The sequence below is a fragment of the Typopeltis vanoorti genome, chromosome 3 (genome assembly GCF_054136105.1).
Source record: "Typopeltis vanoorti isolate ZY-2024b chromosome 3, IOZ_Tvanoo_1.0, whole genome shotgun sequence".
In the NCBI taxonomy this organism is placed as follows: Eukaryota; Metazoa; Arthropoda; class Arachnida; order Uropygi; family Thelyphonidae; genus Typopeltis; species Typopeltis vanoorti.
In genome coordinates this window covers 37426376-37452265 of record NC_143551.1, presented here as the reverse complement: position 1 = coordinate 37452265, position 25890 = coordinate 37426376, and the positions used below count along the sequence as shown (strand labels likewise).

The 25890-nt window shown below is 35.4% G+C and overlaps 1 protein-coding gene across 4 annotated transcripts in view; it reads left to right on the top strand.

Annotated features, from left to right (window-relative positions):
• The window catches only part of Klp10A (kinesin-like protein 10A), a 469762-nt gene that overhangs the window by 210270 nt on the left and 233602 nt on the right, over positions 1 to 25890 (top strand). For all 4 annotated transcript variants that reach the window (XM_090390589.1, XM_090390588.1, XM_090390590.1 and 1 more), the window contains one exon: positions 10603 to 10693. In XM_090390589.1, the coding sequence (XP_090246715.1) occupies positions 10603 to 10693 (91 nt within the window). The remainder of the gene's footprint in view (positions 1 to 10602; positions 10694 to 25890) is intronic.

Below are 25890 nucleotides of genomic sequence, written 5' to 3'. Positions count from 1 at the left end.
GGGTCTCTAAGATTTGGCTCTTGTTTTCAAACTTTCATTTTTCTTTCCAATGTGATATTGAAATTGCTAGTTGCATTCATAGAACTGTTTCATTTGTTTACAGTTGAAAGCGTATTCCACCTTTTTTTAATATGTGTAGATTTCATCCACAAAACGTTTATGCCTGTCACTCGTTAGTACTGATTTAACCTTGACTCTAAAAACTAACCATGGTATTTTATAAAACCATCTCATGCTTCTTACTAGAATGTTGATGATCTCATACCAGGTGATGTAAAACCTCTACCATCTAAAGATATTCACTAACATCCATACCACAGTGGAATTCAAACCCATTGGAAATTGTGATATTCTATACTACTGAGCCCACCTGACTTCCTGAGTATAATGCTATCTTAAAGGTAGACAGTTGCAAGTTAATTTAATGTTCTTAAGGCAGTGTGCTTTGTATTATGGGATAATGAGAATAATAGCTTTTTGGAGATAATTGATGCATAAACATTGCTTGCTTGCACTTGGGTAAAGGATTAAAAGAATAATATAATTTCTTATCAAGTATAATATTACCAAGCAAAAAAAAACTTTTTATATCTCTCTCTCTCTAATGCAGAGTATTTTAATAATATGGTGATCTACGATTTTACTATTTGTATATGGAAATGTGTATCTTTTGTATCTTCTTGGGTCTAGCTTCCAGTGATAAGATCTCAAAGGGCAAAACCGTCTGGATAGTGACCGTACCCATAATGCATAGCAGTATACACATCTGAAAGGAAGCACACTTTCATTATGGGATACTGAGACAATTGATATAAAGTCAATAAAAAAACCTCTTTATACATGTAAAATTTTTTTGTTCTTCTTTTATGTTCTTTCTCTACTCTTTCTTTTTGCTTTTTACTTATTTATTTTCTTTGAGTGAGTGGCTATCAATTTTTATCTTGAGCTAGCCTTGTCACTCTAAGCTACGTTTAGATATCTCTGATACCATGAGAATTCTGGAAATTAATTTTTATTTAACGACTGCGCCACTAGGATTCTCTTGGGAGGTATTAGGGATATTCTATGGCCCTTGTAGGATATACTACGTTCAGTTAACACAAAACATATTTACTTACGTCAATAGCAATTATAGAAGATAGTGCACTACTATATTAATCTTCCCTTAATTGCATTCTATGCTACAAGTTATGATGTTGTAACATAATATACATTATCAATCATGCACATAAAACGGTCGTTTTCAAAACTAGAGCTATGAGTTCTACAATTCGAATCACAAGCTTTCAATAATTTGCTCAATCATACAATATATCTCTGATTCCAGGCTTCTTAATCCAGGGCAACGCATCATAATCAGTGTTGCCAATTTAGCTCTTTTGGAGCTAGATCTCGCTCTCTTTTTTTTTCCTTCCCCAGCTCCAAAAATTTTAATCTAGTATCTAGCCCCTTCAGAACTAGTTTCAGCTCTTTTTAGTTGTTTTTATAACTTACTGTTAAAGAAATTGTTTTAAAAGTTTTCCAGATGTTCGCATTTGATAAGGAATTGTATTATACATTTGGTGCAAGCATTGTACATGTTTCAAATGCATGATGACGTCAGTCAATTGTGCCCAACAGTTTGCCATTTTGTTGTTGCCTTAAAGTTGATAGCACTGCTACAAGTTAGTCTTTGCACAGTGTTCTGGTCGGTAGTTACGATAGTGAGTGGGAAGTTTTCAAAGACTGATCGTAATTCGTTGCAGTAAAGAGTTGTATACCCTTCTTCATAAATGAGCAAAGAGAAAAATTAAGCTTTCAAGCAAAAATTTAGGAGGGAGTGGTTGCAAATGGGAATGTTTAGTAAATGGTTGTGTGAAGTTTCTCGTGATGCTACAAAAGGCCACTGTAAGTTTTGTAGATGTGATATAGCTGCTAAATATTGTCAACTTGTAAAGCATAGCGAAACTAAGAAACATCTTGCTGCAGTTCCATATAAGGCTGTTCCTATTACAAATATGCTTGTGAAAAGTCTGATGCGACCACAAACTTTGAAGGTAGGTTAGCATTATTTCTTTGTTGTCACTCATCATTCAACAGTTACAATCATCTAGTAGATCTTTGCAAAAATATCATTTCAGACAGTCAAATTATGCCAAAGGTAAAAATGCACCGAACTAAGTGCTCTGCAATTGTAAAGAATATTCTAAGTGAGCATTTTGAAGATCTAATTGTGAACATTGGAGATGAAAATTTCAGCTTGCTAATAGACGAATCGAATGATATCACAGTGAATAAGATTTTAGGAATGGCTATCATTTATTATAGCAAGAAATTCAACAAAAATGATGCATACATTTCTGAGCACGGTAGTTCTAGAAAAGTGTGATGCTAGTGGCATTGTGGCTGCACTGAAAAAAGAGCTCTTGACCAAGAAACTGGACATTAAAAATCTCATTGCAATTGGTACCGACAACGGCAGTGTTATAGTTGGTGTCAATCATGGCGTTTATGAACAACTGAAGGCATATATTCCCTCCTTAATTTTAATTAGCTGTGTATGCCATTCATTACAACTGGCAATGTCTCACACTTGTGCAGGATCTCTCCCAAAAAAATTAGAATTTTTAGTTGCCAAAACGTATAAGTGGTTTTCACATTCTTCTTCAAGACAAGCAGCGTACAAAGAGTTGTATCAAACTATCAACAAAAATTATGCTCCTCTGAAAATTGTAAGCAATTGTGCAACAAGGTGGCTCTCCATTGAACCTGCAGTAGACAGAATTCTCAGCCAGTGGCTGGCATTAAAAACTCGCTTCGAAGTCGTGAGTGTGACTGAGAAATGTTACAAAGCTCAAATTTTGTGAGAGATGTACAAAGATGAAAGGAATCTGCTGTACATTTTATTTTTGCCCTGTTCTAGTTCAAGTTCAGCAGGTTAACAAAATTTTTGAATCTAACAGTGTGGATAAGATGAGATTATTTGCAGACCTTTGTCGTTTGATTTGCTCTATTGCTAATATGTTAGTGCTGCCATCATCCACAGTCAACCCTCTAGAGTCAGAGATTGATGACTATTTGGATCCCAATCCAAATCTTGGTTACAGATTTGGATTGGGATCCAAATGATGATACAAAAGAAAATGATACAAAAGATGTATCATTTTCTTTTGTATCATCATTGATACAAAAGAAAATAATGCAAAATGATGAGCGAAATCTTAGAAGTTGAGCAAGATAGTTTCTTCTTGGTCTCTTCAAACAGCTTAAGCAAAGGTTGCCTGAAAACTTGAATATTTTAAGAATGATGTCATCTTTTTCTGTTGACAATACCCTAAAACATATAAAAGAACCTGTTACTCCCATCTTAGAAATAATGCTGAAAACAGAAAAAGATGTTGCTGCTGCTGAATACCAAATTAATAAGTGGAGAGTATTGCTGAATACAATACTATCCACTTAAATAAATGGACAAATATAGAAAACACTGAGCTATTCTGGACTGAAGTACGAGAATATAAAGATGCATCTGGAATGAATGCATTTAAAGAAACTGCTGAGTGTGCAATAAATTTATTAATGTACTGCCAAATTCTAATGCGGAAATTGAACGAATTTTTAGTTCCATGGATGTAGTTAAAACTAAATTAAGAAACAAGATGGAATTGTCAGTGCCGACAGCTATTTTGTCAGTCAAGTATGGTCTCAGGCATAACAACAAGCTGTACAGACTACCATTTACCAGCATCTACACTGAGTAATATTGGAACGATGGCCACATATAATAAAGCTGAAAATCTAAGTGAAAAAGTTGGTGAATTAAGCGCAGAAGACCATATGGAAGATGTATTTAGCCACTTATATGCAAGTATCACTTGAATAAAGTAAGTAACTTAAAAGTATCAGCTACTACTTTTAAAATTTTAGTTTCAAAATTGTATTTTTAACTCCTTTTTAGCTCTTTTCTTTTTAAGATTTAGCTGTTTTTAGTAATTTTCATTTGGCAACAGATTCATAATCCTGTTAACTGAAAACGGAGCTGCTTCAGTACTATGCCTCTTTTTATGACATTATACATTAATGTTATTCTCTAATGTTATTCTCTTTAAGTTCACTACCCACATGGGTTTTTTACAAAAATTAAGAATGCAACTCCAAATAATAGTGCACAATATACATTTTATTTACAAGATTTGTGACTTCTGTAAAAGATGCAAAGGAAAGAATATCTTCAACCACATCAAATTTTACATACATGTAGCCTAATCATAAGGATACTTCACACACAAACTTTATTTACTTATTCTTGGATAAAGGATTGAAACAAGAATATAATTTCTTGTCAGGTATACTATAAGTTGAGTAAATATTGCATAACTCTTCAGATTTGTTTCGATCTTTTCAAAAGCCTCTACATTTAAAGTAAAAAAAACTATTGCACACGTAGGGAATGGTAAAACCTTTGTAAAGTGGATAAACACTTAATTCATTATGTAATTTCCCTTTGATCATTTATTTAAAAAAAAAAAAATCATTTTGATCATTTATTAATGATATAAATCTTTATGGAAAATTTGCACAGTGAAGAAGCTTTTAAAAAAAGAGGGCTGCTGTCCCTGCTTTTTTAAGTGAAAATAATTGAACATACAGTATTGGCAAAATTAAAATTCTTAATTACTAGTTTCATTTTTTTTACACACATCAGAAACCTTTCTAAAGTAATATAACATATATAATGAAGTATAGTGTATTATCCTGCTATAATTTTCAGCTATCTTAAGGTTTATAAAGTTGCAGAACCTATAACTTAATTGTGCCATATGGTTGGCAAGAATTAAGGATAGAAAATTAAGGAACTTTTTTGAAAATCCGAGATTGTAGTTGGTAGGGAACATTTTATGGGGAAGGCTGTTCCACAGAGTAGAAGCATTTGAAATGCAGAGGAGGAGGAGGAGGTTTGGTGTTTTGAAGTTGAACTTAAAATAATGTAAGGCAGCCGCTGCTCATGTTTTAACATGCTGAGTGAAAAGCGAAGGAATGATAGATGCCACTTTTTTTTGAAGCAATGTCCATGGAAGTTCTATAGAAGTGACTCAAGACTGAAATAGGTATTTTGTGAGATGATGGTTGAATTGAGTGAGGAAGGGGTCATTGATCTTCCAAACTGACTTCTCTTGCTGTACAAGAATTCTGGGTTAACCCTGGGTGCATTGCCCATAAGAAAGTATTCTAAAGTTGGATGGATTTGAGATTTGTACAGAGTCACTAGAGAGATGCTTGTAATGTTGCATACAAAAGGATACTAAGGTGTTTTAGAAGCTATCGAAGCAGTTGACATGGTGTGTTTATGACTGGAAGGACTAGCAGTAAATGTCAGTCTTAGAAGAGAGAGCTGATCCTCTGTGATGATTCTGTATTATCAAGGACAAAAGAAAGTTAAAACTAAAATCCTTTTTTGTGTGCGAAAAAAATCATGACTATGTTACTGTAACATTAATGCTAACATACGTGTGTGTAGAGGCTTAAGTGCTGTGAGGACATCATGTTGGAGGCGTAATGGATTTTTTACAACACTCAAAAAGAATTAAAATAGAATTTAATACTTCCTATATTTCGTCCTAGTCACTAGGACATCTACGGGGATTACAAAAACAATTAATGTAACATATACACAAATAACAAACAATACTAAGCCCAACCACGTGGGTGACACTAAAGTCCTATCTAGGTAGAGCGTCCTCTAAGGGCAGTAGTAGGTGGCCTGGAATGTAAGTGGGAACTCTGGTGATGAGTGTTTCCCAAATCTTCGGAAGCTTAATGCAATCGTATTTATTGAGATTTGGTTGGTTTTTGAGAGCTGCTGCTGCTTCTAAGAAAAGTCTCTTTCTTGAATTTGCTGTGGTGGAGCATGGTGGTTTTCTTCCATGATACCCTGTGGGTGGTGTCCAAAACATGGTCAGCCAAGCCTGAATGGCCATAGTTGTGTTTGAAGATGTAAGACTTGTGTTCCTCTAGACGGATGGATGCTGATCTGCCTGTCTGTCCAAAGTACGCCAGCTTACAGGAACAGGGTACTTTGTAAACTCCAGGCAGAGAGAGAGGAGGGAGCTGATCTTTCGTAGAACGGATAAGGGTAGCAAGTTTGCGGTGGGGCTTATATGCTGTGTGTAGGTTGTACTGTTTTAGTATCTTGGCTATTTTTTCGGATGTGCGACGGATGTAGAGTATGGTGATATCATTTTTAAAATCTTGTTGACGAGAGGGAAGGCGAATGGGGGAGGAACTGATTATTTTTTTGATGCTGTGATCGCTGTAGCCATTGGAGAGGAAAGTGCTGTGTATGTGGTTAAGCTCAGTAGTGAGGGCGGTTCCACTGGAACAAAGATTGTGGGCTCTCTTGGTAAGAGTTTTAATAATGCCATATTGTTGAGAGGGGTGGTGGGAGAGTTTGTGAATGTATCTGCCTGTGTGTGTGGGGGGGGGTTCTGTATACGGTGAAGGTAAGTGTATCATTAGGCAGGCGTGTGACTAAGGTGTCTAGGAAGGGTAAACAATTGTTCTTTTCCTTTTCCATAGTGAACTGGATTCTTGGATGTAGCCTATTGAGATGACTGAGGAAGGAGTCTAACGTGTCTGGGCCATGAGGCCAAATAAAGAACACATCATCTGCATATCTTAGCCAGATAGAAGGTTTCAGTGGGGCTGAGTCTATGGCTCGTTTTTCTAAATCTTCCATATAGAAATTGGTAAGGGGGGGGTGAGAGGGGGGAACAATTTCTATATGGAAGATTTCAAAAAACGAGCCATAGACTCAACCCCACTCAAACCTTCTATCTGGCTAAGATACGTAGATGATGTGTTCTCTATTTGGTCTCATGGCCCAGACACGTTAGACTCCTTCCTCAGTCATCTCAATAGTCTACATCCAAGAATCCAGTTCACTATGGAAAAGGAAAAGAACAATTGTTTACCCATCCTAGACACCTTTGTCACACGCCTGCCTAATGATACACTTACCTTCACCGTATACAGAAAACCCACACACACACAGGCAGATACATTCACAAACTCTCCCAAAACTACCCCTCTCAACAATATGGCATTATTAAAACTCTTACCAAGAGAGCCCACAATCTTTGTTCCAGTGGAACCACCCTCACTACTGAGCTTAACCACATACACAGCACTTTCCTCTCCAATGGCTACAGCGATCACAGCATCAAAAAAATAATCAATTCCTCCCCCATTCGCCGTCCTTCTCGTCAACAAGACTTTAAAAATGCCATCACCATACCCTACATCCGTGGCACATCCGAAAAAATAGCCAAGATACTAAAACAGTACAACGAAAGATCAGCTCCCTCCTCTCTCTCTGCCTGGAGTTTAAAAAGTACCCTGTTCCTGTAAGCTGGCGTACTTTGGACAGACAGGCAGATCAGCATCCATCCGTCTAGAGGAACACAAGTCTTACATCTTCAAACACAACTATGGCCATTCAGGCTTGGCTGACCATGTTTTGGACACCACCCACAGGGTATCATGGAAGAAAACCACCATGCTCCACCACAGCAAATTCAAGAAAGAGAGACTTTTCTTAGAAGCAGCAGCAGCAGCTCTCAAAAACCAACCAAATCTCAATAAATACGGTTGCATTAAGCTTCCGAAGATTTGGGAAACACTCATCACCAGAGTTCCCACCTTACATTTCAGGCCACCTACTACTGCCCTTAGAGGGCGCTCTACCTAGATAGGACTTTAGTGTCACCCACGTGGTTGGGCTTAGTATTGTTTGTTATTTGTGTATATGTTACATTAATTGTTTTTGTAATCCCCGTAGATGTCCAAGTGACTAGGACAAAATATAGGAAGTATTAAATTCTATTTTAATTCTTTTTGAGTGTTGTAAAAAATCCATTAAGCCTCCAACATGATTAATGCTAACAAGTTTATCCTCATCTCATTGAAGAATAATATGATGGTCTGTGTTTTAACACCGCAACTGGCCATGACATCTACAGACGTCCAACTAAATCTGGATACAATTCTGTAACACCTATTGACTAACATGGATAAGAAGTGCAGTTTGGTCTCACCATTTCATCTACCTCAGCCAGTAGGGAGGTTAAGATACTTGTTTGTAGAAGTTGTAAATAAAAGCTTAATGTGTTCTGATCAGCATATCTCCCCAGATCTGCAAGTTTGTACTATGTAGTGTAGCCCCACAACTGTAACTGATCTTGTAGATACCTGGTTTTATAAGTGGCAGATGTGGTGGTTTAGCTGGTTTCAGATGATTGGAGATTTTGTTGGTTGGGTAGAAAATGACTTTTAGATTTTTTTGGTGAAGCAATCTTGTTATTTTACCTGTGATTGATTGTATATATGGGAGAATCACTGCTCCTTTATATTCTTGGTTTATCTATTCTTCTGTTTGTTTTGGAGGTTGAGATAGAATTTTTTTTTTTTTTTACTAATATTCTGTTGTAGCCATTTTTTGGAAAGATAGAATTAAGATACTGTAGCTCTTGGAGTTTCTCTTATCTATATTTGTGGAAATTCTATTGCATATGAAACGGATGATGCCTATTTCAAATGGCCTCCATCCTTTTACAAGAAAAACCACCTAAAAATAATATTACAAAAGTAGAATGAAAGGTCTTAAAAAGCATTGTAAAGGACAAAAACATCATAATACTGAAAACTGATAAAGGCAACTCAACAGTCATTTTGAAATCTATAGAATATATGGAAGACATGAGATCACTCCTAGAGGACACAAATACCTATGGAAAGTTAGAACAAGATCCATGGGATATTTCCATAATAAAAACCAATAATTTATTTTTAAAAAAATGCTAAATTGGTGCGAAGAAAAAACACACACCTACAATCTAGACATCCTCTTGTACTTGGAATATATGGATTCCCTAAACTGCATAAACAAAACTTGTCATCGAGACCAATTGTTGATGCAAGATTCTCACAAACTTCATTATCTAAACATCTAGCAAACCTACTCAAACCTCACACCAGTCACACATCCTCTTATGTTAAGAACACAGTACACGTCATGGAAAATTTCCAAGGCAACACATTGGCTCCTACTGATATAATTACAAGCCTGGACATAGTGAATCTTTTCACAAATGTTCCAAGAATAAAAATCATTACTTCAAGAAATTTTCCCACCAGACAAAGTGGACCTGTTTAAACATTTGCATTAATACCACTTTTTTGAAATTTGAAAATTTTTTTTTCAACTGAAAGAAGGATTAGCTATGGGCTCTCCTATGGTTTGAAAAAATAGCCCTCCGGTGTCAAGTAACACAGCCAAAAATTTGAAGATATATTGATATTTTTATCATCTGGCATTGTTCTACTATCCATTTAGATTTCATTACCTTCCTGAACAACATTCATCTTCAAATCAAATTCAGAGTTAATTAGAAAGATAAAGATATATCTTTACCATTTTTGGATATATTAGTTGAGATATCAGAATAATTCTATAGGAAACCAACTAATAGAACGTTATCTACACATAACTTCTCATCTCCACCCAGCACAAAAAATAGGCAAAATCTGTTCCTTATGTGATAGAGCCTACAGAATTTCCACAGATATAGATAAAAGAAACCAAGAGCTATAGCATCTTAATTTTGTTCTAAAAAATGGTTACAACAGAACATTTATTCAAAAAAAAATTATATCTCAACTTCCAAAACAAACAGAACAAATAAACCAAGAATATAAAAATAGTTTCATGTCTGACCTTTCATCTTACTTCTCGGGTAGAGGCTGGATAAAGATGTTCTTCCATACTGTGTAGTATGGCACTTTGTGTAGGCAATATAGGGTAGGAGTTAATTCTGTAGCACAAATTTTTAGCACAATTGGAGGAATTCCATTTAAACTGCAAGACTTACTAATATCTAAGTTAGTGAGGATTTTTGTCTTTCTGGCAGAAGATCAGAGGCAGCATGTGGTGAGTTGTTTTTGGTATGGTTACTTATACAAGAGTTAGAAGACTGATACTAAAGAGATCAGCCTAATTTTTTTAAATGTGATGATAATAGTATTATCCACCATATGGATGTGAGAAGTGGAAGCATGGAAGGGCAGTTGTGCTAAATTGCCTTGGTAAGGGACTAGAATACAAAATACTGTTGAAATGGCAGTTTTGTTCTTTTAGCAGAAGACTGGTATTTTGCATTCTTGTGAACTCTGATTTAATTGAAATTAAATCATTAGTAGTTCATCTTTAAAAATGAACAAACAATGAAAAGTATACAAAAAACTGTTTGGATTGTATGTATTATCCTTAGGATGCAGTAGACTTCTTTCAAATGTACTACTAAGTTATCCTTGCATGTAGATGCTTTTATGCACCCAAGATTAGAATTGCTCTTTTCATTTGCTGTTAGGCAGAAGTTTAAAGCATTGTAAATATGTCTTATGATCCCACTTATATTACTGATAAATCGACCTTACTGCTGTGTATTTTGTTTAAGCTGCATATATGTATTTGTTTAATCTACAGATATATGCATTTACTGAAAAGTGTTTTGGATATTTTATAATTTCATATTTTAGTAATAGTACAAAAGCACTCTTTTCTTCAAGGTTTACAGCAAAGCCTTTAGTCCAAACAATATTTGAGGGTGGCATGGCTACCTGTTTTGCATATGGTCAGACTGGTAGTGGAAAAACGCATGTGAGTATATGTTGTTTAAATTTCTACTAAAAATAACTATTTTATTGTTTGCCATGTAGAAATTGTATAATCAAAGCATTGTAAATGCTGATAGTTTCCTTATTCTTGATAGTGTAATTCTAAAACAATTTAATTCTTAAGTATGATGTTTGCAGGGTTTTTTTCTGTTATTCAGTCACTCTTACTGTTTTTTTAATGAATTATGTTACTTTTGGTAATCTTCTTGGAAATTGGCTGAAAGATATCCATTCTAAAACTTTAGTTTTAAAATGGATATCTTTCACCAGTTGTGTGTGTTCAGCTTTTTTTCAGTTGAAAAAGAAAATTTTTCTGCATATTGCAAAGTTAGTAGTATCTTTATATATTCATTTTTCATTCCCTCTTCCCTTAAGAAGTCCATCAAATTGCTAATCTTTTTCTGTTACTGTGTGGTTCTCAAATTGCTGTGCTGATCCATAATATTTCATAGATAAAAAATGAGTTTGTTAATATATGAAATCCTTGCATGGTTTCAATATAAAAAGTTGTTACAAATAGGGATGCTGAAAAATGAACACATCATGCACAAGATTGAGTGAGTTAGTAAGAAATCAAAAATGCATTAATTATTAAAATTTTTCATAAAGTTAAATAAAATGACTGTAAGGAGGATTTTTTAATCCTCCTTAGTAATTAAAATATTTTGTGGTTCAACGAAACCATTGAATAATCCTTGCACACATAAATGATATTCAGTTACTGGAATCCAAATACTCCAATATTATCTCTGGAAAATATTCTGTTTTTCTTTTCTGTCTTCATTCTTCTTTTCTCATTTGTGTATTTATGTGTCTTGGACACTGGATGTTCTAAAATAAATCAACAATCAGCTTCTAAATATGGTAGATAGACAAGATTGGTAACAGGATTTCATCTAGCTTTTCTTTTGTCTAATTATGCCTGGAATTGTTGCTTCTAATGAAAAGAGCCTATTGTTATTGTTCATCAGAGCTAGCATTAGTAATCCAATAATAATATATGGTATGCACTCAATTTTCCTTCTGATTGATACTACTTACCTTCAGATCTTTATTTTTCATTAAAAATTGTGCTATAATTCACTTTTGTATTTACAACATGCACTTTTATCAGATTATTGCTTCTCAAGATGGAAGAAACAGTACATTTTTGAAAAAGACTTATTTACAAGTCTCACAATTTCAGAAGTCCCAATCACGACAATGCTTTTCTGTGTGAAGTTGATTTATGTATATAAATATTTGTAAATGTTTTTAATAACTAAAGGTGTGTGTGTTATAACAATGTTATCAAAAACTATTCAGTTATCAAAAAAGCTGGTATTATTATTAGTAGTTCCTGTAAGATTAGTGTTTTTTCTTTCTTTCTGATTTATTGAATTTTTATAAATTAATTGGTAAATTTTAGTATATTATTATAGTTTTTAATGGATTTATTGTATTTAGTGAATATAGTAAGTAATATATGCACTAAATACAATTGTAGATATATTGTTAAATTTAGATTGTTTTAAAAATGGCACCAAAAATCTGTAAGAACAGAGCACAAGTTAACAGATGGCAAAGATAGAAACCTTTGTCCAGCAGAGCAGAAGCAATGAAGTACCATTGTTGAAGATATAAGTGAGGATAATTTAACATCTGAAATATTCTGATTAAAAAAAAGTAAAATAAAATTATACGACAATCGATAAGAGTATTAGAAAAAGTTTGATAGTTTCTGTAGAGACTCAGGCAAGATAAGAAAAAAAAATGATGAACAGTGAAAATAATAACAATTAGGTAAGTCAGTTAGAATATAAGAAAAAAAAAGTAATATATATGGTGATTTGATCATGCTGGCAGAAGTTTCTGAAGAAGGCCAGAGCCCACACAGGGCTGTTGAGCCAATGATGGTTCAATCATGAAAGTTGCACTTGCCAACAGAGTTGCTGCTTTGAGCTTCCTTGGAGTAAAAAGAGATATGGCTTACGTAATAGAAAAACAGACAAGAAAAGAAAAGGAAGATGGTAGTGCTTGTTGGAACCAGTCATTTAAGTAGTGATAAATCGATATCATGAGAGAAGATATGAAAGGATTATTATTATTGAGATACAACAGAACTGGGTTAAGAAAGAGGGCTATGATAGTAATTGACTGAGTGCACAGGCTATGTAGAAGAAATGAATGTGGAGAGTGATTTTGCTGGTAGAAGAGACTTGTATAAGAGGGATGGCCTGCATGTGAATAGATTTGGCATCAGGAGCCTGGAGAAATTATTAATAGGGTTGAAACCTAATGTCAGGGAAATTAGATCATAATAGAATGAATGATGAGAATATGTCTGTGTTCAGCTATAGTATGCAAACATGACAATGATATGAATCTCATTGCGTATGGTTACAAATCTAGTGAAGAGGTGGAAATTTACACTTTGGGTTCAGACTTTTTGAGTGTGTCTGTGGACAGAACAGAGAAGGTTACCCAACCAGGCCAAGCAGACTTGTAGATATAATTAGACAAAAAAGTGAGGAGGAAACTTATGTCTTTGCATGTATGCCAGGAGCATCAAAAACGAAGGGGTAGAATTCATTGCCTTGGTGAATGTTTTAGCTTAAGATAATTGAAAAATTGTTGAAAACTGGCTATCAGTTTTCAACAACTGGGAAAGAGTGTAATATTTTTAAGGAAGAACAGATAAAGTAGGAAGGAGGATACTAATGATATCAGATAATTTGTGTCCAGTTAGGGTAGAAACTCATGAAAACAATAGTAATAATGTCCCATGCAGCAGTGAGTTTGAAGCTGTCTGGTGTGAAGTCAAGGCTCATCATCAAATTCCTGCCATGTACCCTCAAGGGGTGTACAGGATATGACAGTACTACATGAAAAATTTACATCATTACTAACTTCCTATCTACAATTTTCCTCCGAATCAGTCTGTTACTTGTCAAGATTCCAACATTATCAGATCTTATATTTCTATCGTCTAAGGCACTTTGTACCATATCAATCCACCTATATTTTGGTCTTCCTCTGGGTCGTTTTCCTGCCAACCTGGCAGAGAACACTTGTTTTGCTAATCTTTCCTCTCCCATTCTATTTAAGTGACCATACCACCTGAGATTAGCTCTGCTAATGCATTCCTGGATGCTGGCTAACATCAAGACTAACAGAATGAAATATATGGTGGGGTGTTGCTACAGACTTGGTGGTTCAACTGCTGGTGACGATAAAATGCATCACCATATTACCCTTATGGGTACTAAGTGAGTAATTATTATGGGTGACTTATCCAAATATTAATTGGATAGAAGAGAAATCTCATGAGAATGAAGATGAATTTATTGAGCTGTTGTGAGACAACTTTCTCATGCAGCATGTGAAAGAAGGAACTTGTGGGAAGAGTGTTGGATTTGATCATAGCATCAGAAAGTGTCTCAGTTAAGTATGTGACTGTTTTGCAATCAGTTGATGATACCGATCATGATGTACTGACCTGGGAAGTAGCTAACTATATGGATGTTACATCAGGATAGGTTGCTTGCTAAACTACAAAACTGGAAATTATGGTGAACTCATGAAATGCATGTATCAGTTACTGAATGGGAAGAATATCAGTAATGAATGGGATGTTTTAAAATGGCACTTAAATGTGGCATTTTCTAGGTGTGTCTTTAGAGTTTGAAGAACATATAGGGTAAGAGTGAAATAGATATTATTAAGCAAAAGATTAATAAGATGAGAATGTGGAAGGAATGGCATGAAAATAAGAGTTAGAGGTGTTATGAAATATATAAAGCGCAGGCCAGAGAAGTGACAAGTATTGTACAGATAGCTAAATCTAGTATGAAAAGAAATTGACCATGCAGTGTAAAGGCAACCCAAAAGAATTTCATCACTATGTTGCAAGTAAAAGAAAAAAAAATGAATGTGGAAGAATAACTTGAGTGAATATAGATGGTATGCTTGTGTCAGAAGCAGATGAGATTGTTCAAATATTGAATGCTCACTTCACTAAGATCTATCAACCAGATTTTGTGTGTGTGTGTGTGCGTGGCATACACCCCACTCCTGATTTTACAAAAAATAATAATTAGACATACACAGTACTAAAATACTATAGGTTAATCAACCAACCTCTTGTGTACAGGTCAGTATTTTTTTTTTTTTTTTTTTTTTTTTTTTTTTTTTTTTTTTTTATCATCATCATCAAATTCCTGCCATATACCCTCAAGTACAGGATATGATAGTACTACATGAAAAATTTACATCATTACTAACTTTCTATCTACAATTTTCCTCCAGATCAGTCTGTTACTTGTCAAGACTCCAATATTATCAAATCTTATATTTCTGTCATCTAAGGCTCTTTGTACCATATCAAACACCTATATCTTGGTCTTCCTCTTGGTCGTTTTCCTGCCAACCTGGCAGAGAACACTTGTTTTGCCAATCTTTCCTCGCCCATTCTGTTTAAATGACCATACCACCTGAGATTGGCTCTGCTAACGCATTCCTGGATGCTGGTAATGTCAAGTTCTTTCCTAATATCCTCATTTTTAATATGATACTGCCATTGATGCCATCTGTTCACGTCTCTAATCATTCTCAGGACTCCCATATCTGCGGTCTCTAGTCTTTGATCAAGTGTTTTACTTCTGACCCAGCTCTCAGATCCATAAGTTAAAACTGGTTTGAACACTGTCTTGTATACAGCTGATTTAGTGTTCTGACTAATTTCTCTCTTATTCCATATGAATTTATTCAATAGGACTTTCTACTATACCAGCTTTATTGATTCTGTTGTCTATTTCCATATTTAATTTACCATCTTCACTAAAAATCGTGCCTAAGTAGCTGAAATGTTTTACTTGTTCCACAGGTTCTCCGTTCACAATGCAGTTGAACATTTTCAACAATTCTGCCTATTTTCATTGTCTTTGTCTTTTTATTGCTGACCTTCATACCATATATATTACAACAGTTATTCAATTTAGTCAAGGAATCTTGCAGACTCTTAGTGGATTTATTGATAAGTATAACATTGTCTGCATAAAGCAAAGAGCTGACATTAACATCTCCAATTTTGATATCATGTTTAATACCACTTTCCTTCATGATGTGATCATATAGATAATGAATAACAGAGGGGATAATGTACATCCTTGTCTCACACCAGATTTAACATTAAACCATCTTCCTGTACTTCCTTCAATTCTAACTGCTGACTTACAACTCAAATAAAGACTAAGTATTTCTTGATATAATGCTCCATTGACACCATATAACTGTAGTGTATTGAATAGCTTCTCTCTTTGCACCTTATCATATGCCTTTTTCAGATCTACAAAACTCGAATAGAGATCTTTGTTATATTCCCATGATTTCTCCGCTATTTGTTGTAAAGTGAAGATCTGATCCTGACAGCCTCTATTTGGCCTGAATCCAGCTTGTTCTTCACCAAGCTTTTCTTCTACAATTCTTCTCAGCATTTCTCAAGTATACTTGCATATATCTTACCAGGAACACTCAGTAGGGAAATACCTCTGTAATTCTCACATTCAGTTTTATTTATTTCCCTTTTTATATATGGGCAATATGAGAGCTCTACTCCAATCATCGGGAATTCGTCCCTCTGTCCAGGCCTTCTGAACTATGCAGTGCAGCCACTGCAAGACTTTTATACCACCATACTGGTCATTTCTGGTCGAATATCATATACTCCTACTGCCTTTCCACATTTTAAGCCTTTGATGGCTTTTTCTACTTCAAGTATGGATAAGTATTCCTGACTGTATGCCTCTTGAGTGTTTTTTACCACTGTGCTATCACTGCTTGTTTCATTTAGCAATTTCTCGAAGTAATTACTCCATACTTCAAGGATATCTTTTTCTCCCGTTTTCATGTCACCTTTATCATCTCTAACTCCTTTTACATGCTCTATCCTCCATTCCAAAGCTTCTTCAACAACCTCCAGAATATTTTGCCCCTTTCTTGATATATATTTTCTATGTTCTTGCCAAAGTCCTCCCATTAATTTTGTTTAGCTAGTTTTACACAGTGTTTTGCTTTCTTACATTTGTCTCTGTATTCTCTAAGACCACAGGCTGACTTATTTGCCAGGAACTATATGCTTTCTTCTTTTCTGTCACTGCCTCTTTAACTTCTTGTGTCCACCATGGAGTTCTGATTTTGCTATCCTTGCAGACAATCTCACCACATGCCTCTCTGGCTGAATCAATCAGGGCTTTCTTCAAGGCTTGCCACTGAATCTCCAAGTTTTGGTTTCTGTTCTCAAACTCTTTCATTTTTTCTTCAATAATCTTTGTGTACTTTAGTCTACAGTTCACATCTGAGAACTGCTCAACTTTTATTCACTTTAAAACTTTCTTACATGTTATTCTTTTCAATAGGAAATTCGATTTTATTCTACTCAAGACTAAATAGTGATCACTTCCAATTTCAAATCCTCTGTACACTTTGGTGTCCTGCACAAGTGAGAAAACATCACTATCAACAATAACATAGTCGATGAGACTTTTCTTATTTCTTGCCTCTTCTCTCCATGTGAATTTGTGCACATTTTTATGTTGGAACATGGTGTTAGTAATAACTAGTCCATGTCCTGAGCAGAAATCCAACAAATATTTGCCATTATTATTAGCTTTGCTCTTTTCTCCAAATTTTCCCAATATATTTTTGTATGTCTGACAATCATTTCCTACTCTGCTATTTAGATCCCCAATAAGGACTAACTTTTCCTTTTTCATTGTGTCAGATGCTTTCTCTAAAGCATTAAAAATTCCCCCACTTCTACCTTAGTAGAACCTTCTGTGGGACCATAGGCACAAATAAGTCTCATTGTCCAGTTCCCCATTCTGATATTTTTTTAAAAAAATAATATTAAATAAAATGATGCACAGTGCTACTACTATACTAGATGAAGAATTAGAGGTGCATGAGAATGAGGTTCAAGAGCTGTTGTTGCACAACCTGGATAACTATTCAGTAATAGGGCCAGATAGGATATTAGTGCATATACTAAAGGAGTGTTCATTTGAATTGGCTTGGCCTATAACTTAGTCTCAGCTCAGGAAAGAACCTGGGAATGGGAAGAATGTATGATAGTCCTGTACACAACAATGGTGCAAAAACCAATGTGTCTAACTACCAACCTATAATCTCTGGAGTGGTGGTGAAGATTTTAGAGAAGTTAGTAAGAACTTGCATATAGAAATGGGTTGACAGACAAACTATACTTTCCATTGAACAGCATGGATACTAAAGGGAGGTTATGTTTTAGCAATTGTTTATATTTTATGATAATGTTATAGGTGGGTTGGAAAAAGGGAATGATACTGTTAGACTTTTACTAACGCATATTTGATGGGATACCATATGAAAGGCTGTTGTATGGAGAATATGGGATTAGAATATAAACTATTTAATTGGATAAATGGGTGGCTGATGGATAGGTATTAGAAAGTGGTATGTGGTGGGTGGTAACCTACCAGATTTAGGGTGACCAGTGGTGTATCCCAGGGAGCAGTCTTTGAACCATCGTTGTTCAACCTATACAGTAATGATATTACATAGATGTTATATTGTTTGCTGATGATGCCAAGATAGGCAAGGCAATCAGTGTTAGAGTATTCACATTATGCACGTTGTCATGATGAGATTTCTGACATCATATTGTATTGATTGGATTATGTTAAAAGAAATTGAAGCTACGAAGCTTGGAGTTAGTGATAAGAAACTGAAGTTCAACTTTACAATTTATAATTGTGACCCTTACACAATTGCAAATACAACTCTGAGGATAATTGCAATATTGATATGAATATTGACATGTAAGGATAAGTCATTTTGTCTCTTTACAAAGCCTTGATATGACCACACCTGGACTACTGTCTGCAGGTTTGGTCTGCTGGGTCCAGAAGAATCCAGGAAAGAGTGCAGGGAAGATTAACAAAGAAGATATCAGGATTATAAAATGTATAAGGAAAGATTGAAAGTATGTGGACTGCAGACACTAATAAATAGAAGGAGGGGTCCTGTTATAGGTCAGCCTTTTATCACTTGATGAAATTTTTCATTATATCGAAAGTGGAGAGAGGACAAAGGGGCATTATTGGAAGTTAAGTTTGTGTGTGATTAAGAAAGGAGTATAAGCTAGATATTTCTCTCACAGAACAGTGCATGAGCGAACAGTTTGCCTCTTAAAGTAGTGAGTGCATTCAGCGGAATGAATTTAAGAGAAGGTATGATGGCTGGTGTGGGTGATCTGTGGCCTACCTCTGAGTCCTTGACTCTCTGGAGATCTGGAGATAAAATAATACAATCCAGTTGGGATTGTATACCATTCCCAATAAATTGGGATCGGGATACAGTTGAGTTTGCTTAATCAAAGATAGATAACTGGCAGAATACCTCCACGTAGCCTTTTAAGGAATGTGGAGAACTGACCAGGGCTTCTGACACAATGTCCAGTCCTCACCTTCTGTGGTGCACTCCATTAGTAGGTGTCTACCTACTGATCAAACGAGGATGAGCTGGCAACTTCAGATTAGCTGCCCAAATGCTATTCTCTATTAAACCAAAAGACAGTTGTGATACAACGATATGAAAGTCCCATCATGCCAGTTGAACAAGGTTCTCATAATTTTTGTCATGGAACCAGAGTGAACATAGAAAAGTCAGCTGCTTGTACAATCTCAGCATCAGCAGAATTCAAGAGAGGCACAATAAACATAAGAAGTATTAATGTATCAATTGGAAAAATTGAAATCTGACATACTAAAAGAACTGAGAGTTATAGGTGTCATTTAACATAAGTCCTTTGTTTCTCTTAAGAGACCTGTCTGTGCGAATAGATCACTGTCATAGATTCTTTGAGAAGTCTAGAGTAAAAGTTTTCTTTTACTATATCAATGGGACTTTTGGCAGGACTTTTTCAGTTTGTTGTATCAAGAGAACTGTATTTCTTTGGGCTCTTGCAATTAAAAGTATATGCATAAAAATGTGAATATTCCATTATCGTTCACCTTATACTGATTACAACTAACATTAGTTTTATAATGTATTTGTCTGTTTGTAAATATTGTATATAAATCTGTTTGCCCTTTTATTGTAATTGTCATTCATACACATGCAGCAATTTCATATGATTACATGTAAGCATGGGGTACTTCTTTCATCATTTAAAAGAGATGTTCCAAGGGTATTCTGTGATATCAGAATATAGTGAGTTGTCTTCTTCTTCTTCCTAACATGGAATTTAGGCCAAGTGGCCTGTTCCGGTCTCATGCCATCTCTTTCTTGGTCTTCCGATTCTTCTTTTTCCACTTATTTTGTATCTGTATAATATTTTTGGTAGTCTGCTGTTGTCCATTCTATTTAAATGTTCTAGCCATTTTTGTTTATACTGTCTTATGTAGTAATTAATTGGTTTTATTTTCAGGGATTGTAAGATTTCTTCATTTGTTTTGTGGTCCCACTTGGTATATCCAGCTGTTTTTCTGAGGAACTTCATTTCTGCTGTTTGAATTTGTTTTTCATCTTTCCTTTTCATGGTCCATGTTTCACTTCCGTATAGTAGAGTTGGTTTTGACAAGACATTATATAGTCTGATCATAGTGTGTTTTTGTACTAGGGATGGCTTAAATATATTATTTATTATGCCATTTACTTTGACAAAGTTTGATATTTTAGTGTCTGTCTTTTTCTTCTTTGTATGATAGATCACATCCCAAGTATCTGAAAGTGTTTACTTGTTCTAGTATTTTATTATCTAGCACTATTTTACTTCTTATTGGGTTTTCTCCTTTGAATGCCATTATTTTTAAGATGAAAAGCCAAATGGCTATTTTTTTCTGGTGAAGTTAATTAAATTAAGGGGATAAAAATCCCTTATTATTTTACAGCCAGTATGCGAAACTTTAAGATCGAAAACTACTATCTAAAAGTTTCATGCTGACGAACTATCGGTGAATCCAAGCGTAAGTGACCACCTGGTAGTACCACACCAAGGCAACTCGAAGCAAAGGTGGAGCAAGCTCCCTCACTATCCTTGATATTTTCTCATAATGTAAAAACACACAGCTCCTAGGAGATGTAATACTGCTTTACATTATGAGGAGAGGTCACTACCCAGACCGGTTTCAACCTTTTTTGAGGTCTCATCAGTCAGTGAGTAGCTAGACCTGGATAATATCAAATTTTAAGTGAAAAGAGCTTACATACCCTTTCGTATAGTGAAGGTATGCAAGTTCTTTTCACTTAAACTTTGATATCATCCAGGTCTAGCTACTCACTGACTGATGAGACCTCAAAAAAGGTTGAAACCGGTCTGGGTAGTGACCTCTCCTCATAATGTAAAGCAGTATTACATCTCCTAGGAGCTGTGTGTTTTTACATTATGAGAAAATATCAAGGATAGTGAGAGAGCTTGCTCCACCTTTGCTTCAAGTTTGCCTGCATGAAACTCTTAGAATTTCTCATACTGGCTGTAAAATAATAAGGGATTTTTATCCCCTTAATGCCATTATTTTTGTTTTTTCTTTAGATATTGTCATATTATATTGAATTGGGATATCATTTAATGATCTTTGTAAGTCATTTTCTGATGTAGCTAATACTATTTGATCATCTGCAAATAGTAGTGTGTCTATCTTCATTTGCAGGGTCATTTGTATACCAAATGGGTTATGCTGTTTCCAGATTGTTAATATTTATAATAAATTTAGTTTAATCCTTTATCCAAGTGTGAGCAAACAAAGTTTGCGCTTGAAAGTATCTTCAGGAGTGGGGTAAGGTGGTACAACACCAGGGAAACTCGTTGCAAAGGTGGAGCAAGCTACCAACACCCCTGTCTCGGTATTTCCTATAATGCAAAACACATCTCCTTGCGGATATGTCTAATGTTATGCATTAAGGAAAGGGCCACTACCCAGACTAGTTTCGACCTTTATTGAGGTCTCTTCAGTGGGAGCCAGGCCCAAGTTGAGATACCAGGCAGAAGCATTACCAAGTCATCTCTACCTATAGGAGTTGCCAAATGGTGTGCCACCCTTTTTTAATAAACTACTCTGGATTTAGAGAAAGATGTTGAAAGTTTATTTTTCACTTGGTTAGAGTATAATAAATTTAGTTTAATCCTTTATCCAACTGTGAGCAAACAAAGTTTGCACCTGAAAGTATCTTCAGGACTGGGGTAAAGTGGTACAACACCGGGCAACTCCTTGCAAAGGTGCAGCAAGCTATCATATACGAGAGAGATAAACCAAGGAGTCCGACAAGGATGTCCCCTCTCAGCAACTCTTTTACCAGAGTACTGTTAAGTACTTTGGTGTATCAGAAGGAAATTTCCGAAACAGTACTTAGATAAAGCAGTATTCTGGAGATAAGTCTCTGACATAAGCCAGGAAATTATGTGTCCTCCCCAGCCGACAACAACACTTCAGAATATTCTTCATATTCTCCAAACTATCACTGTTGTCTGAGGACAAGTAATTTTTTGGCTTTTGCAATTTTACACATTTATGTCTCTAGCTTCTTTATACGGGGTGCTTAAGGGTCAAAGCTGTATAACTGAGAGGAGACTTCCACATAGCCATTAAAGGAATGTGGAGAACCGACTAGGGCTTCTGACCTAATGTCCAATCCTCACCTTCTCATGGTGCACCCTGTTGGGTATCTACTTTGATACTGAACGAACGAGGATCGGCTGGCAATTTGGGATTTAGCCGACCAAATTGTATTCTTATTAGTTAAATTAAAATAAAAAATGATGGTACAAAATGACAAAATTTCATGCCGGCTGGGGCGTCGCCTGGTTAAACAAGGCCCCCGTTGTTTTCGCCAGGGAACCAGGGCGAACAGCGAAACATCAGCTACTGGAACAAATCTGAAAACAAACCCCAATTCAACATCACCAGAGTTAAAGATTTTACTATCAACTTAAGAAGCCTGAATGGCAAAGAAATGGAGCTAGCTGAGGAATTAGATAAGTACCAGATCGACATAATAGGGGTGACTGAAACAAAAAAAGACCAAAATTGGTGAGATCTTTCTGAGCAATAAATACAAAATGTTATATTCAGGCAATGACAATCAAGGAAAAGGAGGAGTAGCCATAGTATTCAATGCAAAATACGAGGCTAATCTTCTTGAATGGCAGGCAGTCTCAAGTAGAGTAATGTGGGCAAATATGAGAATGAGGAACTGGACAATGAGATTTATTTGTGCCTATGGTCCCACAGAAGGTTCTACTAAGGTAGATGTGGAGAAATTTTTTGAGGCTTTAGAAAAAGCAACTGACACAATGAAAAAGGAAAAGATGGTCCTTGTTGGGGATGTAAATAGCAGAGTAGGAAATGATTGTGAGACATACAAAAATATTTTGGGAAAATTTGGAGAAAAGAGCAAAGCTAATAATAATGGCAAATATCTGTTGGATTTCTGCTCAGGACATGGACTTGTTATTACTAACACCATGTTCCAACATAGAAATGTGCACAAATTCACATGGAGAGAAGAGGCTAGGAATAAGAAAAGTCTCATTGACTATGTTATTGTTGATAGTGATGTTTTCTCCCTGGTGCAGGACACCAGAGTGTACAGAGCATTTGAAATTGGAAGTGATCACTATTTAGTCTTGAGCAGGATAAAATTGAATTTCATATTGAAAAGAATAACATGTATTAAAGTTTTAAAGCGAATAAAAGTTGAGCAGCTCTCAGATGTGAACTGTAGACTAAAATACAGAAAGATTATTGAAAAGAAAATGAAAGAGTTTGAGAACAGGAATCAAACCTTGGAGATTCAGTGGCAAACTCTGAAGAAAATATTGATTGATTCTGCCAGAGAGGCATGTGGTGATCTTGTGTGCAAGGATAAAAAAATCAGAACTCCCTGGTGGACACAGGAAGTTAAAGAGGCAGTGAAGGAAAAGAAGAAAGCATATCAAAAGTTCCTGGCAAATAAGTCAGCTTTTACTCTTACAGAATACAGAGACAAATGTAAGAAAGCTAAACAGTGTGTAAAACTAGCTAAAAAAAAGTCATGGGAGTACTTTGGCAAGAATATAGAAAATAAATATCAAGAAGGTGGCAAAATATTCTGGAGGTTGTTGAAGAAGCTTAGGAATGGAGGAAAGAGTGCTGTAAAAGGAGTTAGAGATGATAAAGGTGACATGAAAACAGGAGAAAGAGAGATCCTTGAAGTATTGAGTAATTACTTTGAAAAACTGCTAAATGAAACAAGCAGTGATGATAGCACAGTGATAAAAAAAACACTGACCAGGCATGCAGTGAGGAATACATATCCATACTTGAAGTAGAAAAAGCCATCAAAGGCTCGAAATGTGAAAAGGCAGCAGGAGTAGATGATATTCGACCAGAAATGCTGAAGTATGGTGGTATAAGAGTCTAACAGTGGCTGCACTGCATAGTTCAGAATGCCTGGACTGAGGGACGAATTCCTGATGATTGGAGTAGAGCTCTCATAGTACCCATATATAAAAAGGGAAATAAAACTGAATGTGAGAATTACAGAGGTATTTCCCTACTGAGTGTTCCTGGCAAGATCTATGCAAGTATACTTGAGAAACGGTTGAGAAGAATTGTGGAAGAAAAGCTTGGTGAAGAACAAGCTGGATTCAGGCCAAATAGGCTGTCAGGATCAGATCTTCACTTTACGACAAATAGTCGAGAAAGCATGGGAATATAACAAAGATCTGTATTTAAGTTTTGTCGATTTGGAAAAGGCATATGACAAGGTGCCAAGAGAGAAGCTATTCAATACGCTGCAGTTATATGGTGTCAATGGGGCACTATATCAAGCAATACTTAGTCTTTATTTGAGTTGTGAGTCAGCAGTTAGAATTGAAGGAAGTACAGGAAGATCGTTTAATGTTAAATCTGGTGCGAGACAAGGATGTACATTATCCCCTCTGTTATTCATTATCTATATGGATCACATTATGAAGGAATGTGGTATTAAACCTGACATCAAAATTGGAGATGTTAATGTCAGCTCTTTGCTTTATGCGGATGATGTTATACTTCTAAATAAACCCTCTGCAAGTCTGCAAGATTCTCTGACTAAATTGAATAGCTGTTGTAATAGATATGGTATGAAGGTCAGCAATAAAAAGACAAGCACAATGAAAATAGGCAGAACTGTTGAAAATGTCAGCTGTGTTGTGGACGGAGAGCCTGTGGTACAAGTAAAACTCTCAGCTACTTGTGCACGATTTTTACTGAAGATGGTAAATTAAATATAGAAATAGACAACAGAATCAGCAAAGCTGATATGGTAGGAAGTCAATTGAATAAATTCATATGGAATAAGAGAGAAATTAGTCGGAACACTAAATTAGCTGTATACAAGACTGTGTTCAAACCAGTTTTAACTTATTGATCTGAGAGCTGGGCCAGAAGTAAAACACTTGACCAAAGACTAGAGACTGCAGATATGAGAGGTCCTGAGAAAGATTAGAGGCATGAACAGATGGCATCAATGGCAATATCATATTAAAAATGAGGATATTAGGAAAGAACTTGACATTGTCAGCATCCAGGAATGCGTTAACAGAGCTAATCTCAGGTGGTATGATCACTTAAGTAGAATGGGAGAGGAAAGATTAGCAAAACAGGTGTTCTCTGCCAGGTTTGCAGGAAAACGACCCAGAGGAAGACCAAGATATAGGTGGATTGATACGGTACAAAGTGCCTTAGACGATAGAAATATAAGATCTGATAATGTTAGTCTTGACAAGTAACAGACTGATTTGGAGGAAAATTGTAGATAGGAAGTTAGTAATGATGTAATTTTTTTATGTAGTACTGTCATATCCTGTACACCCCTTGAGGGTACATGGCAGGAATTTGATGATGATGCTTCTTTATACATATTGCTTTAATGTTTGTTCTTCATTTTTTAATTTCTTTTTGAATTATACCTTCTTTATAAATATTTTTACTTCTTAAAAGAAAGGATAATAAATATTGATTATTGTTCATCATCATCAAATTCCTGATATATACTTCAAGGGATGTACAGGATATGTAGTACTACATGAAAAATTTACATCATTACTAACTACAATTTTCCTCCTAATCAGTCTGTTAAATGTCAAGACTGCAATGTTATCAGGTCTTATATTTCTGTCTTCTAAGGCACTTTTCATTGTAT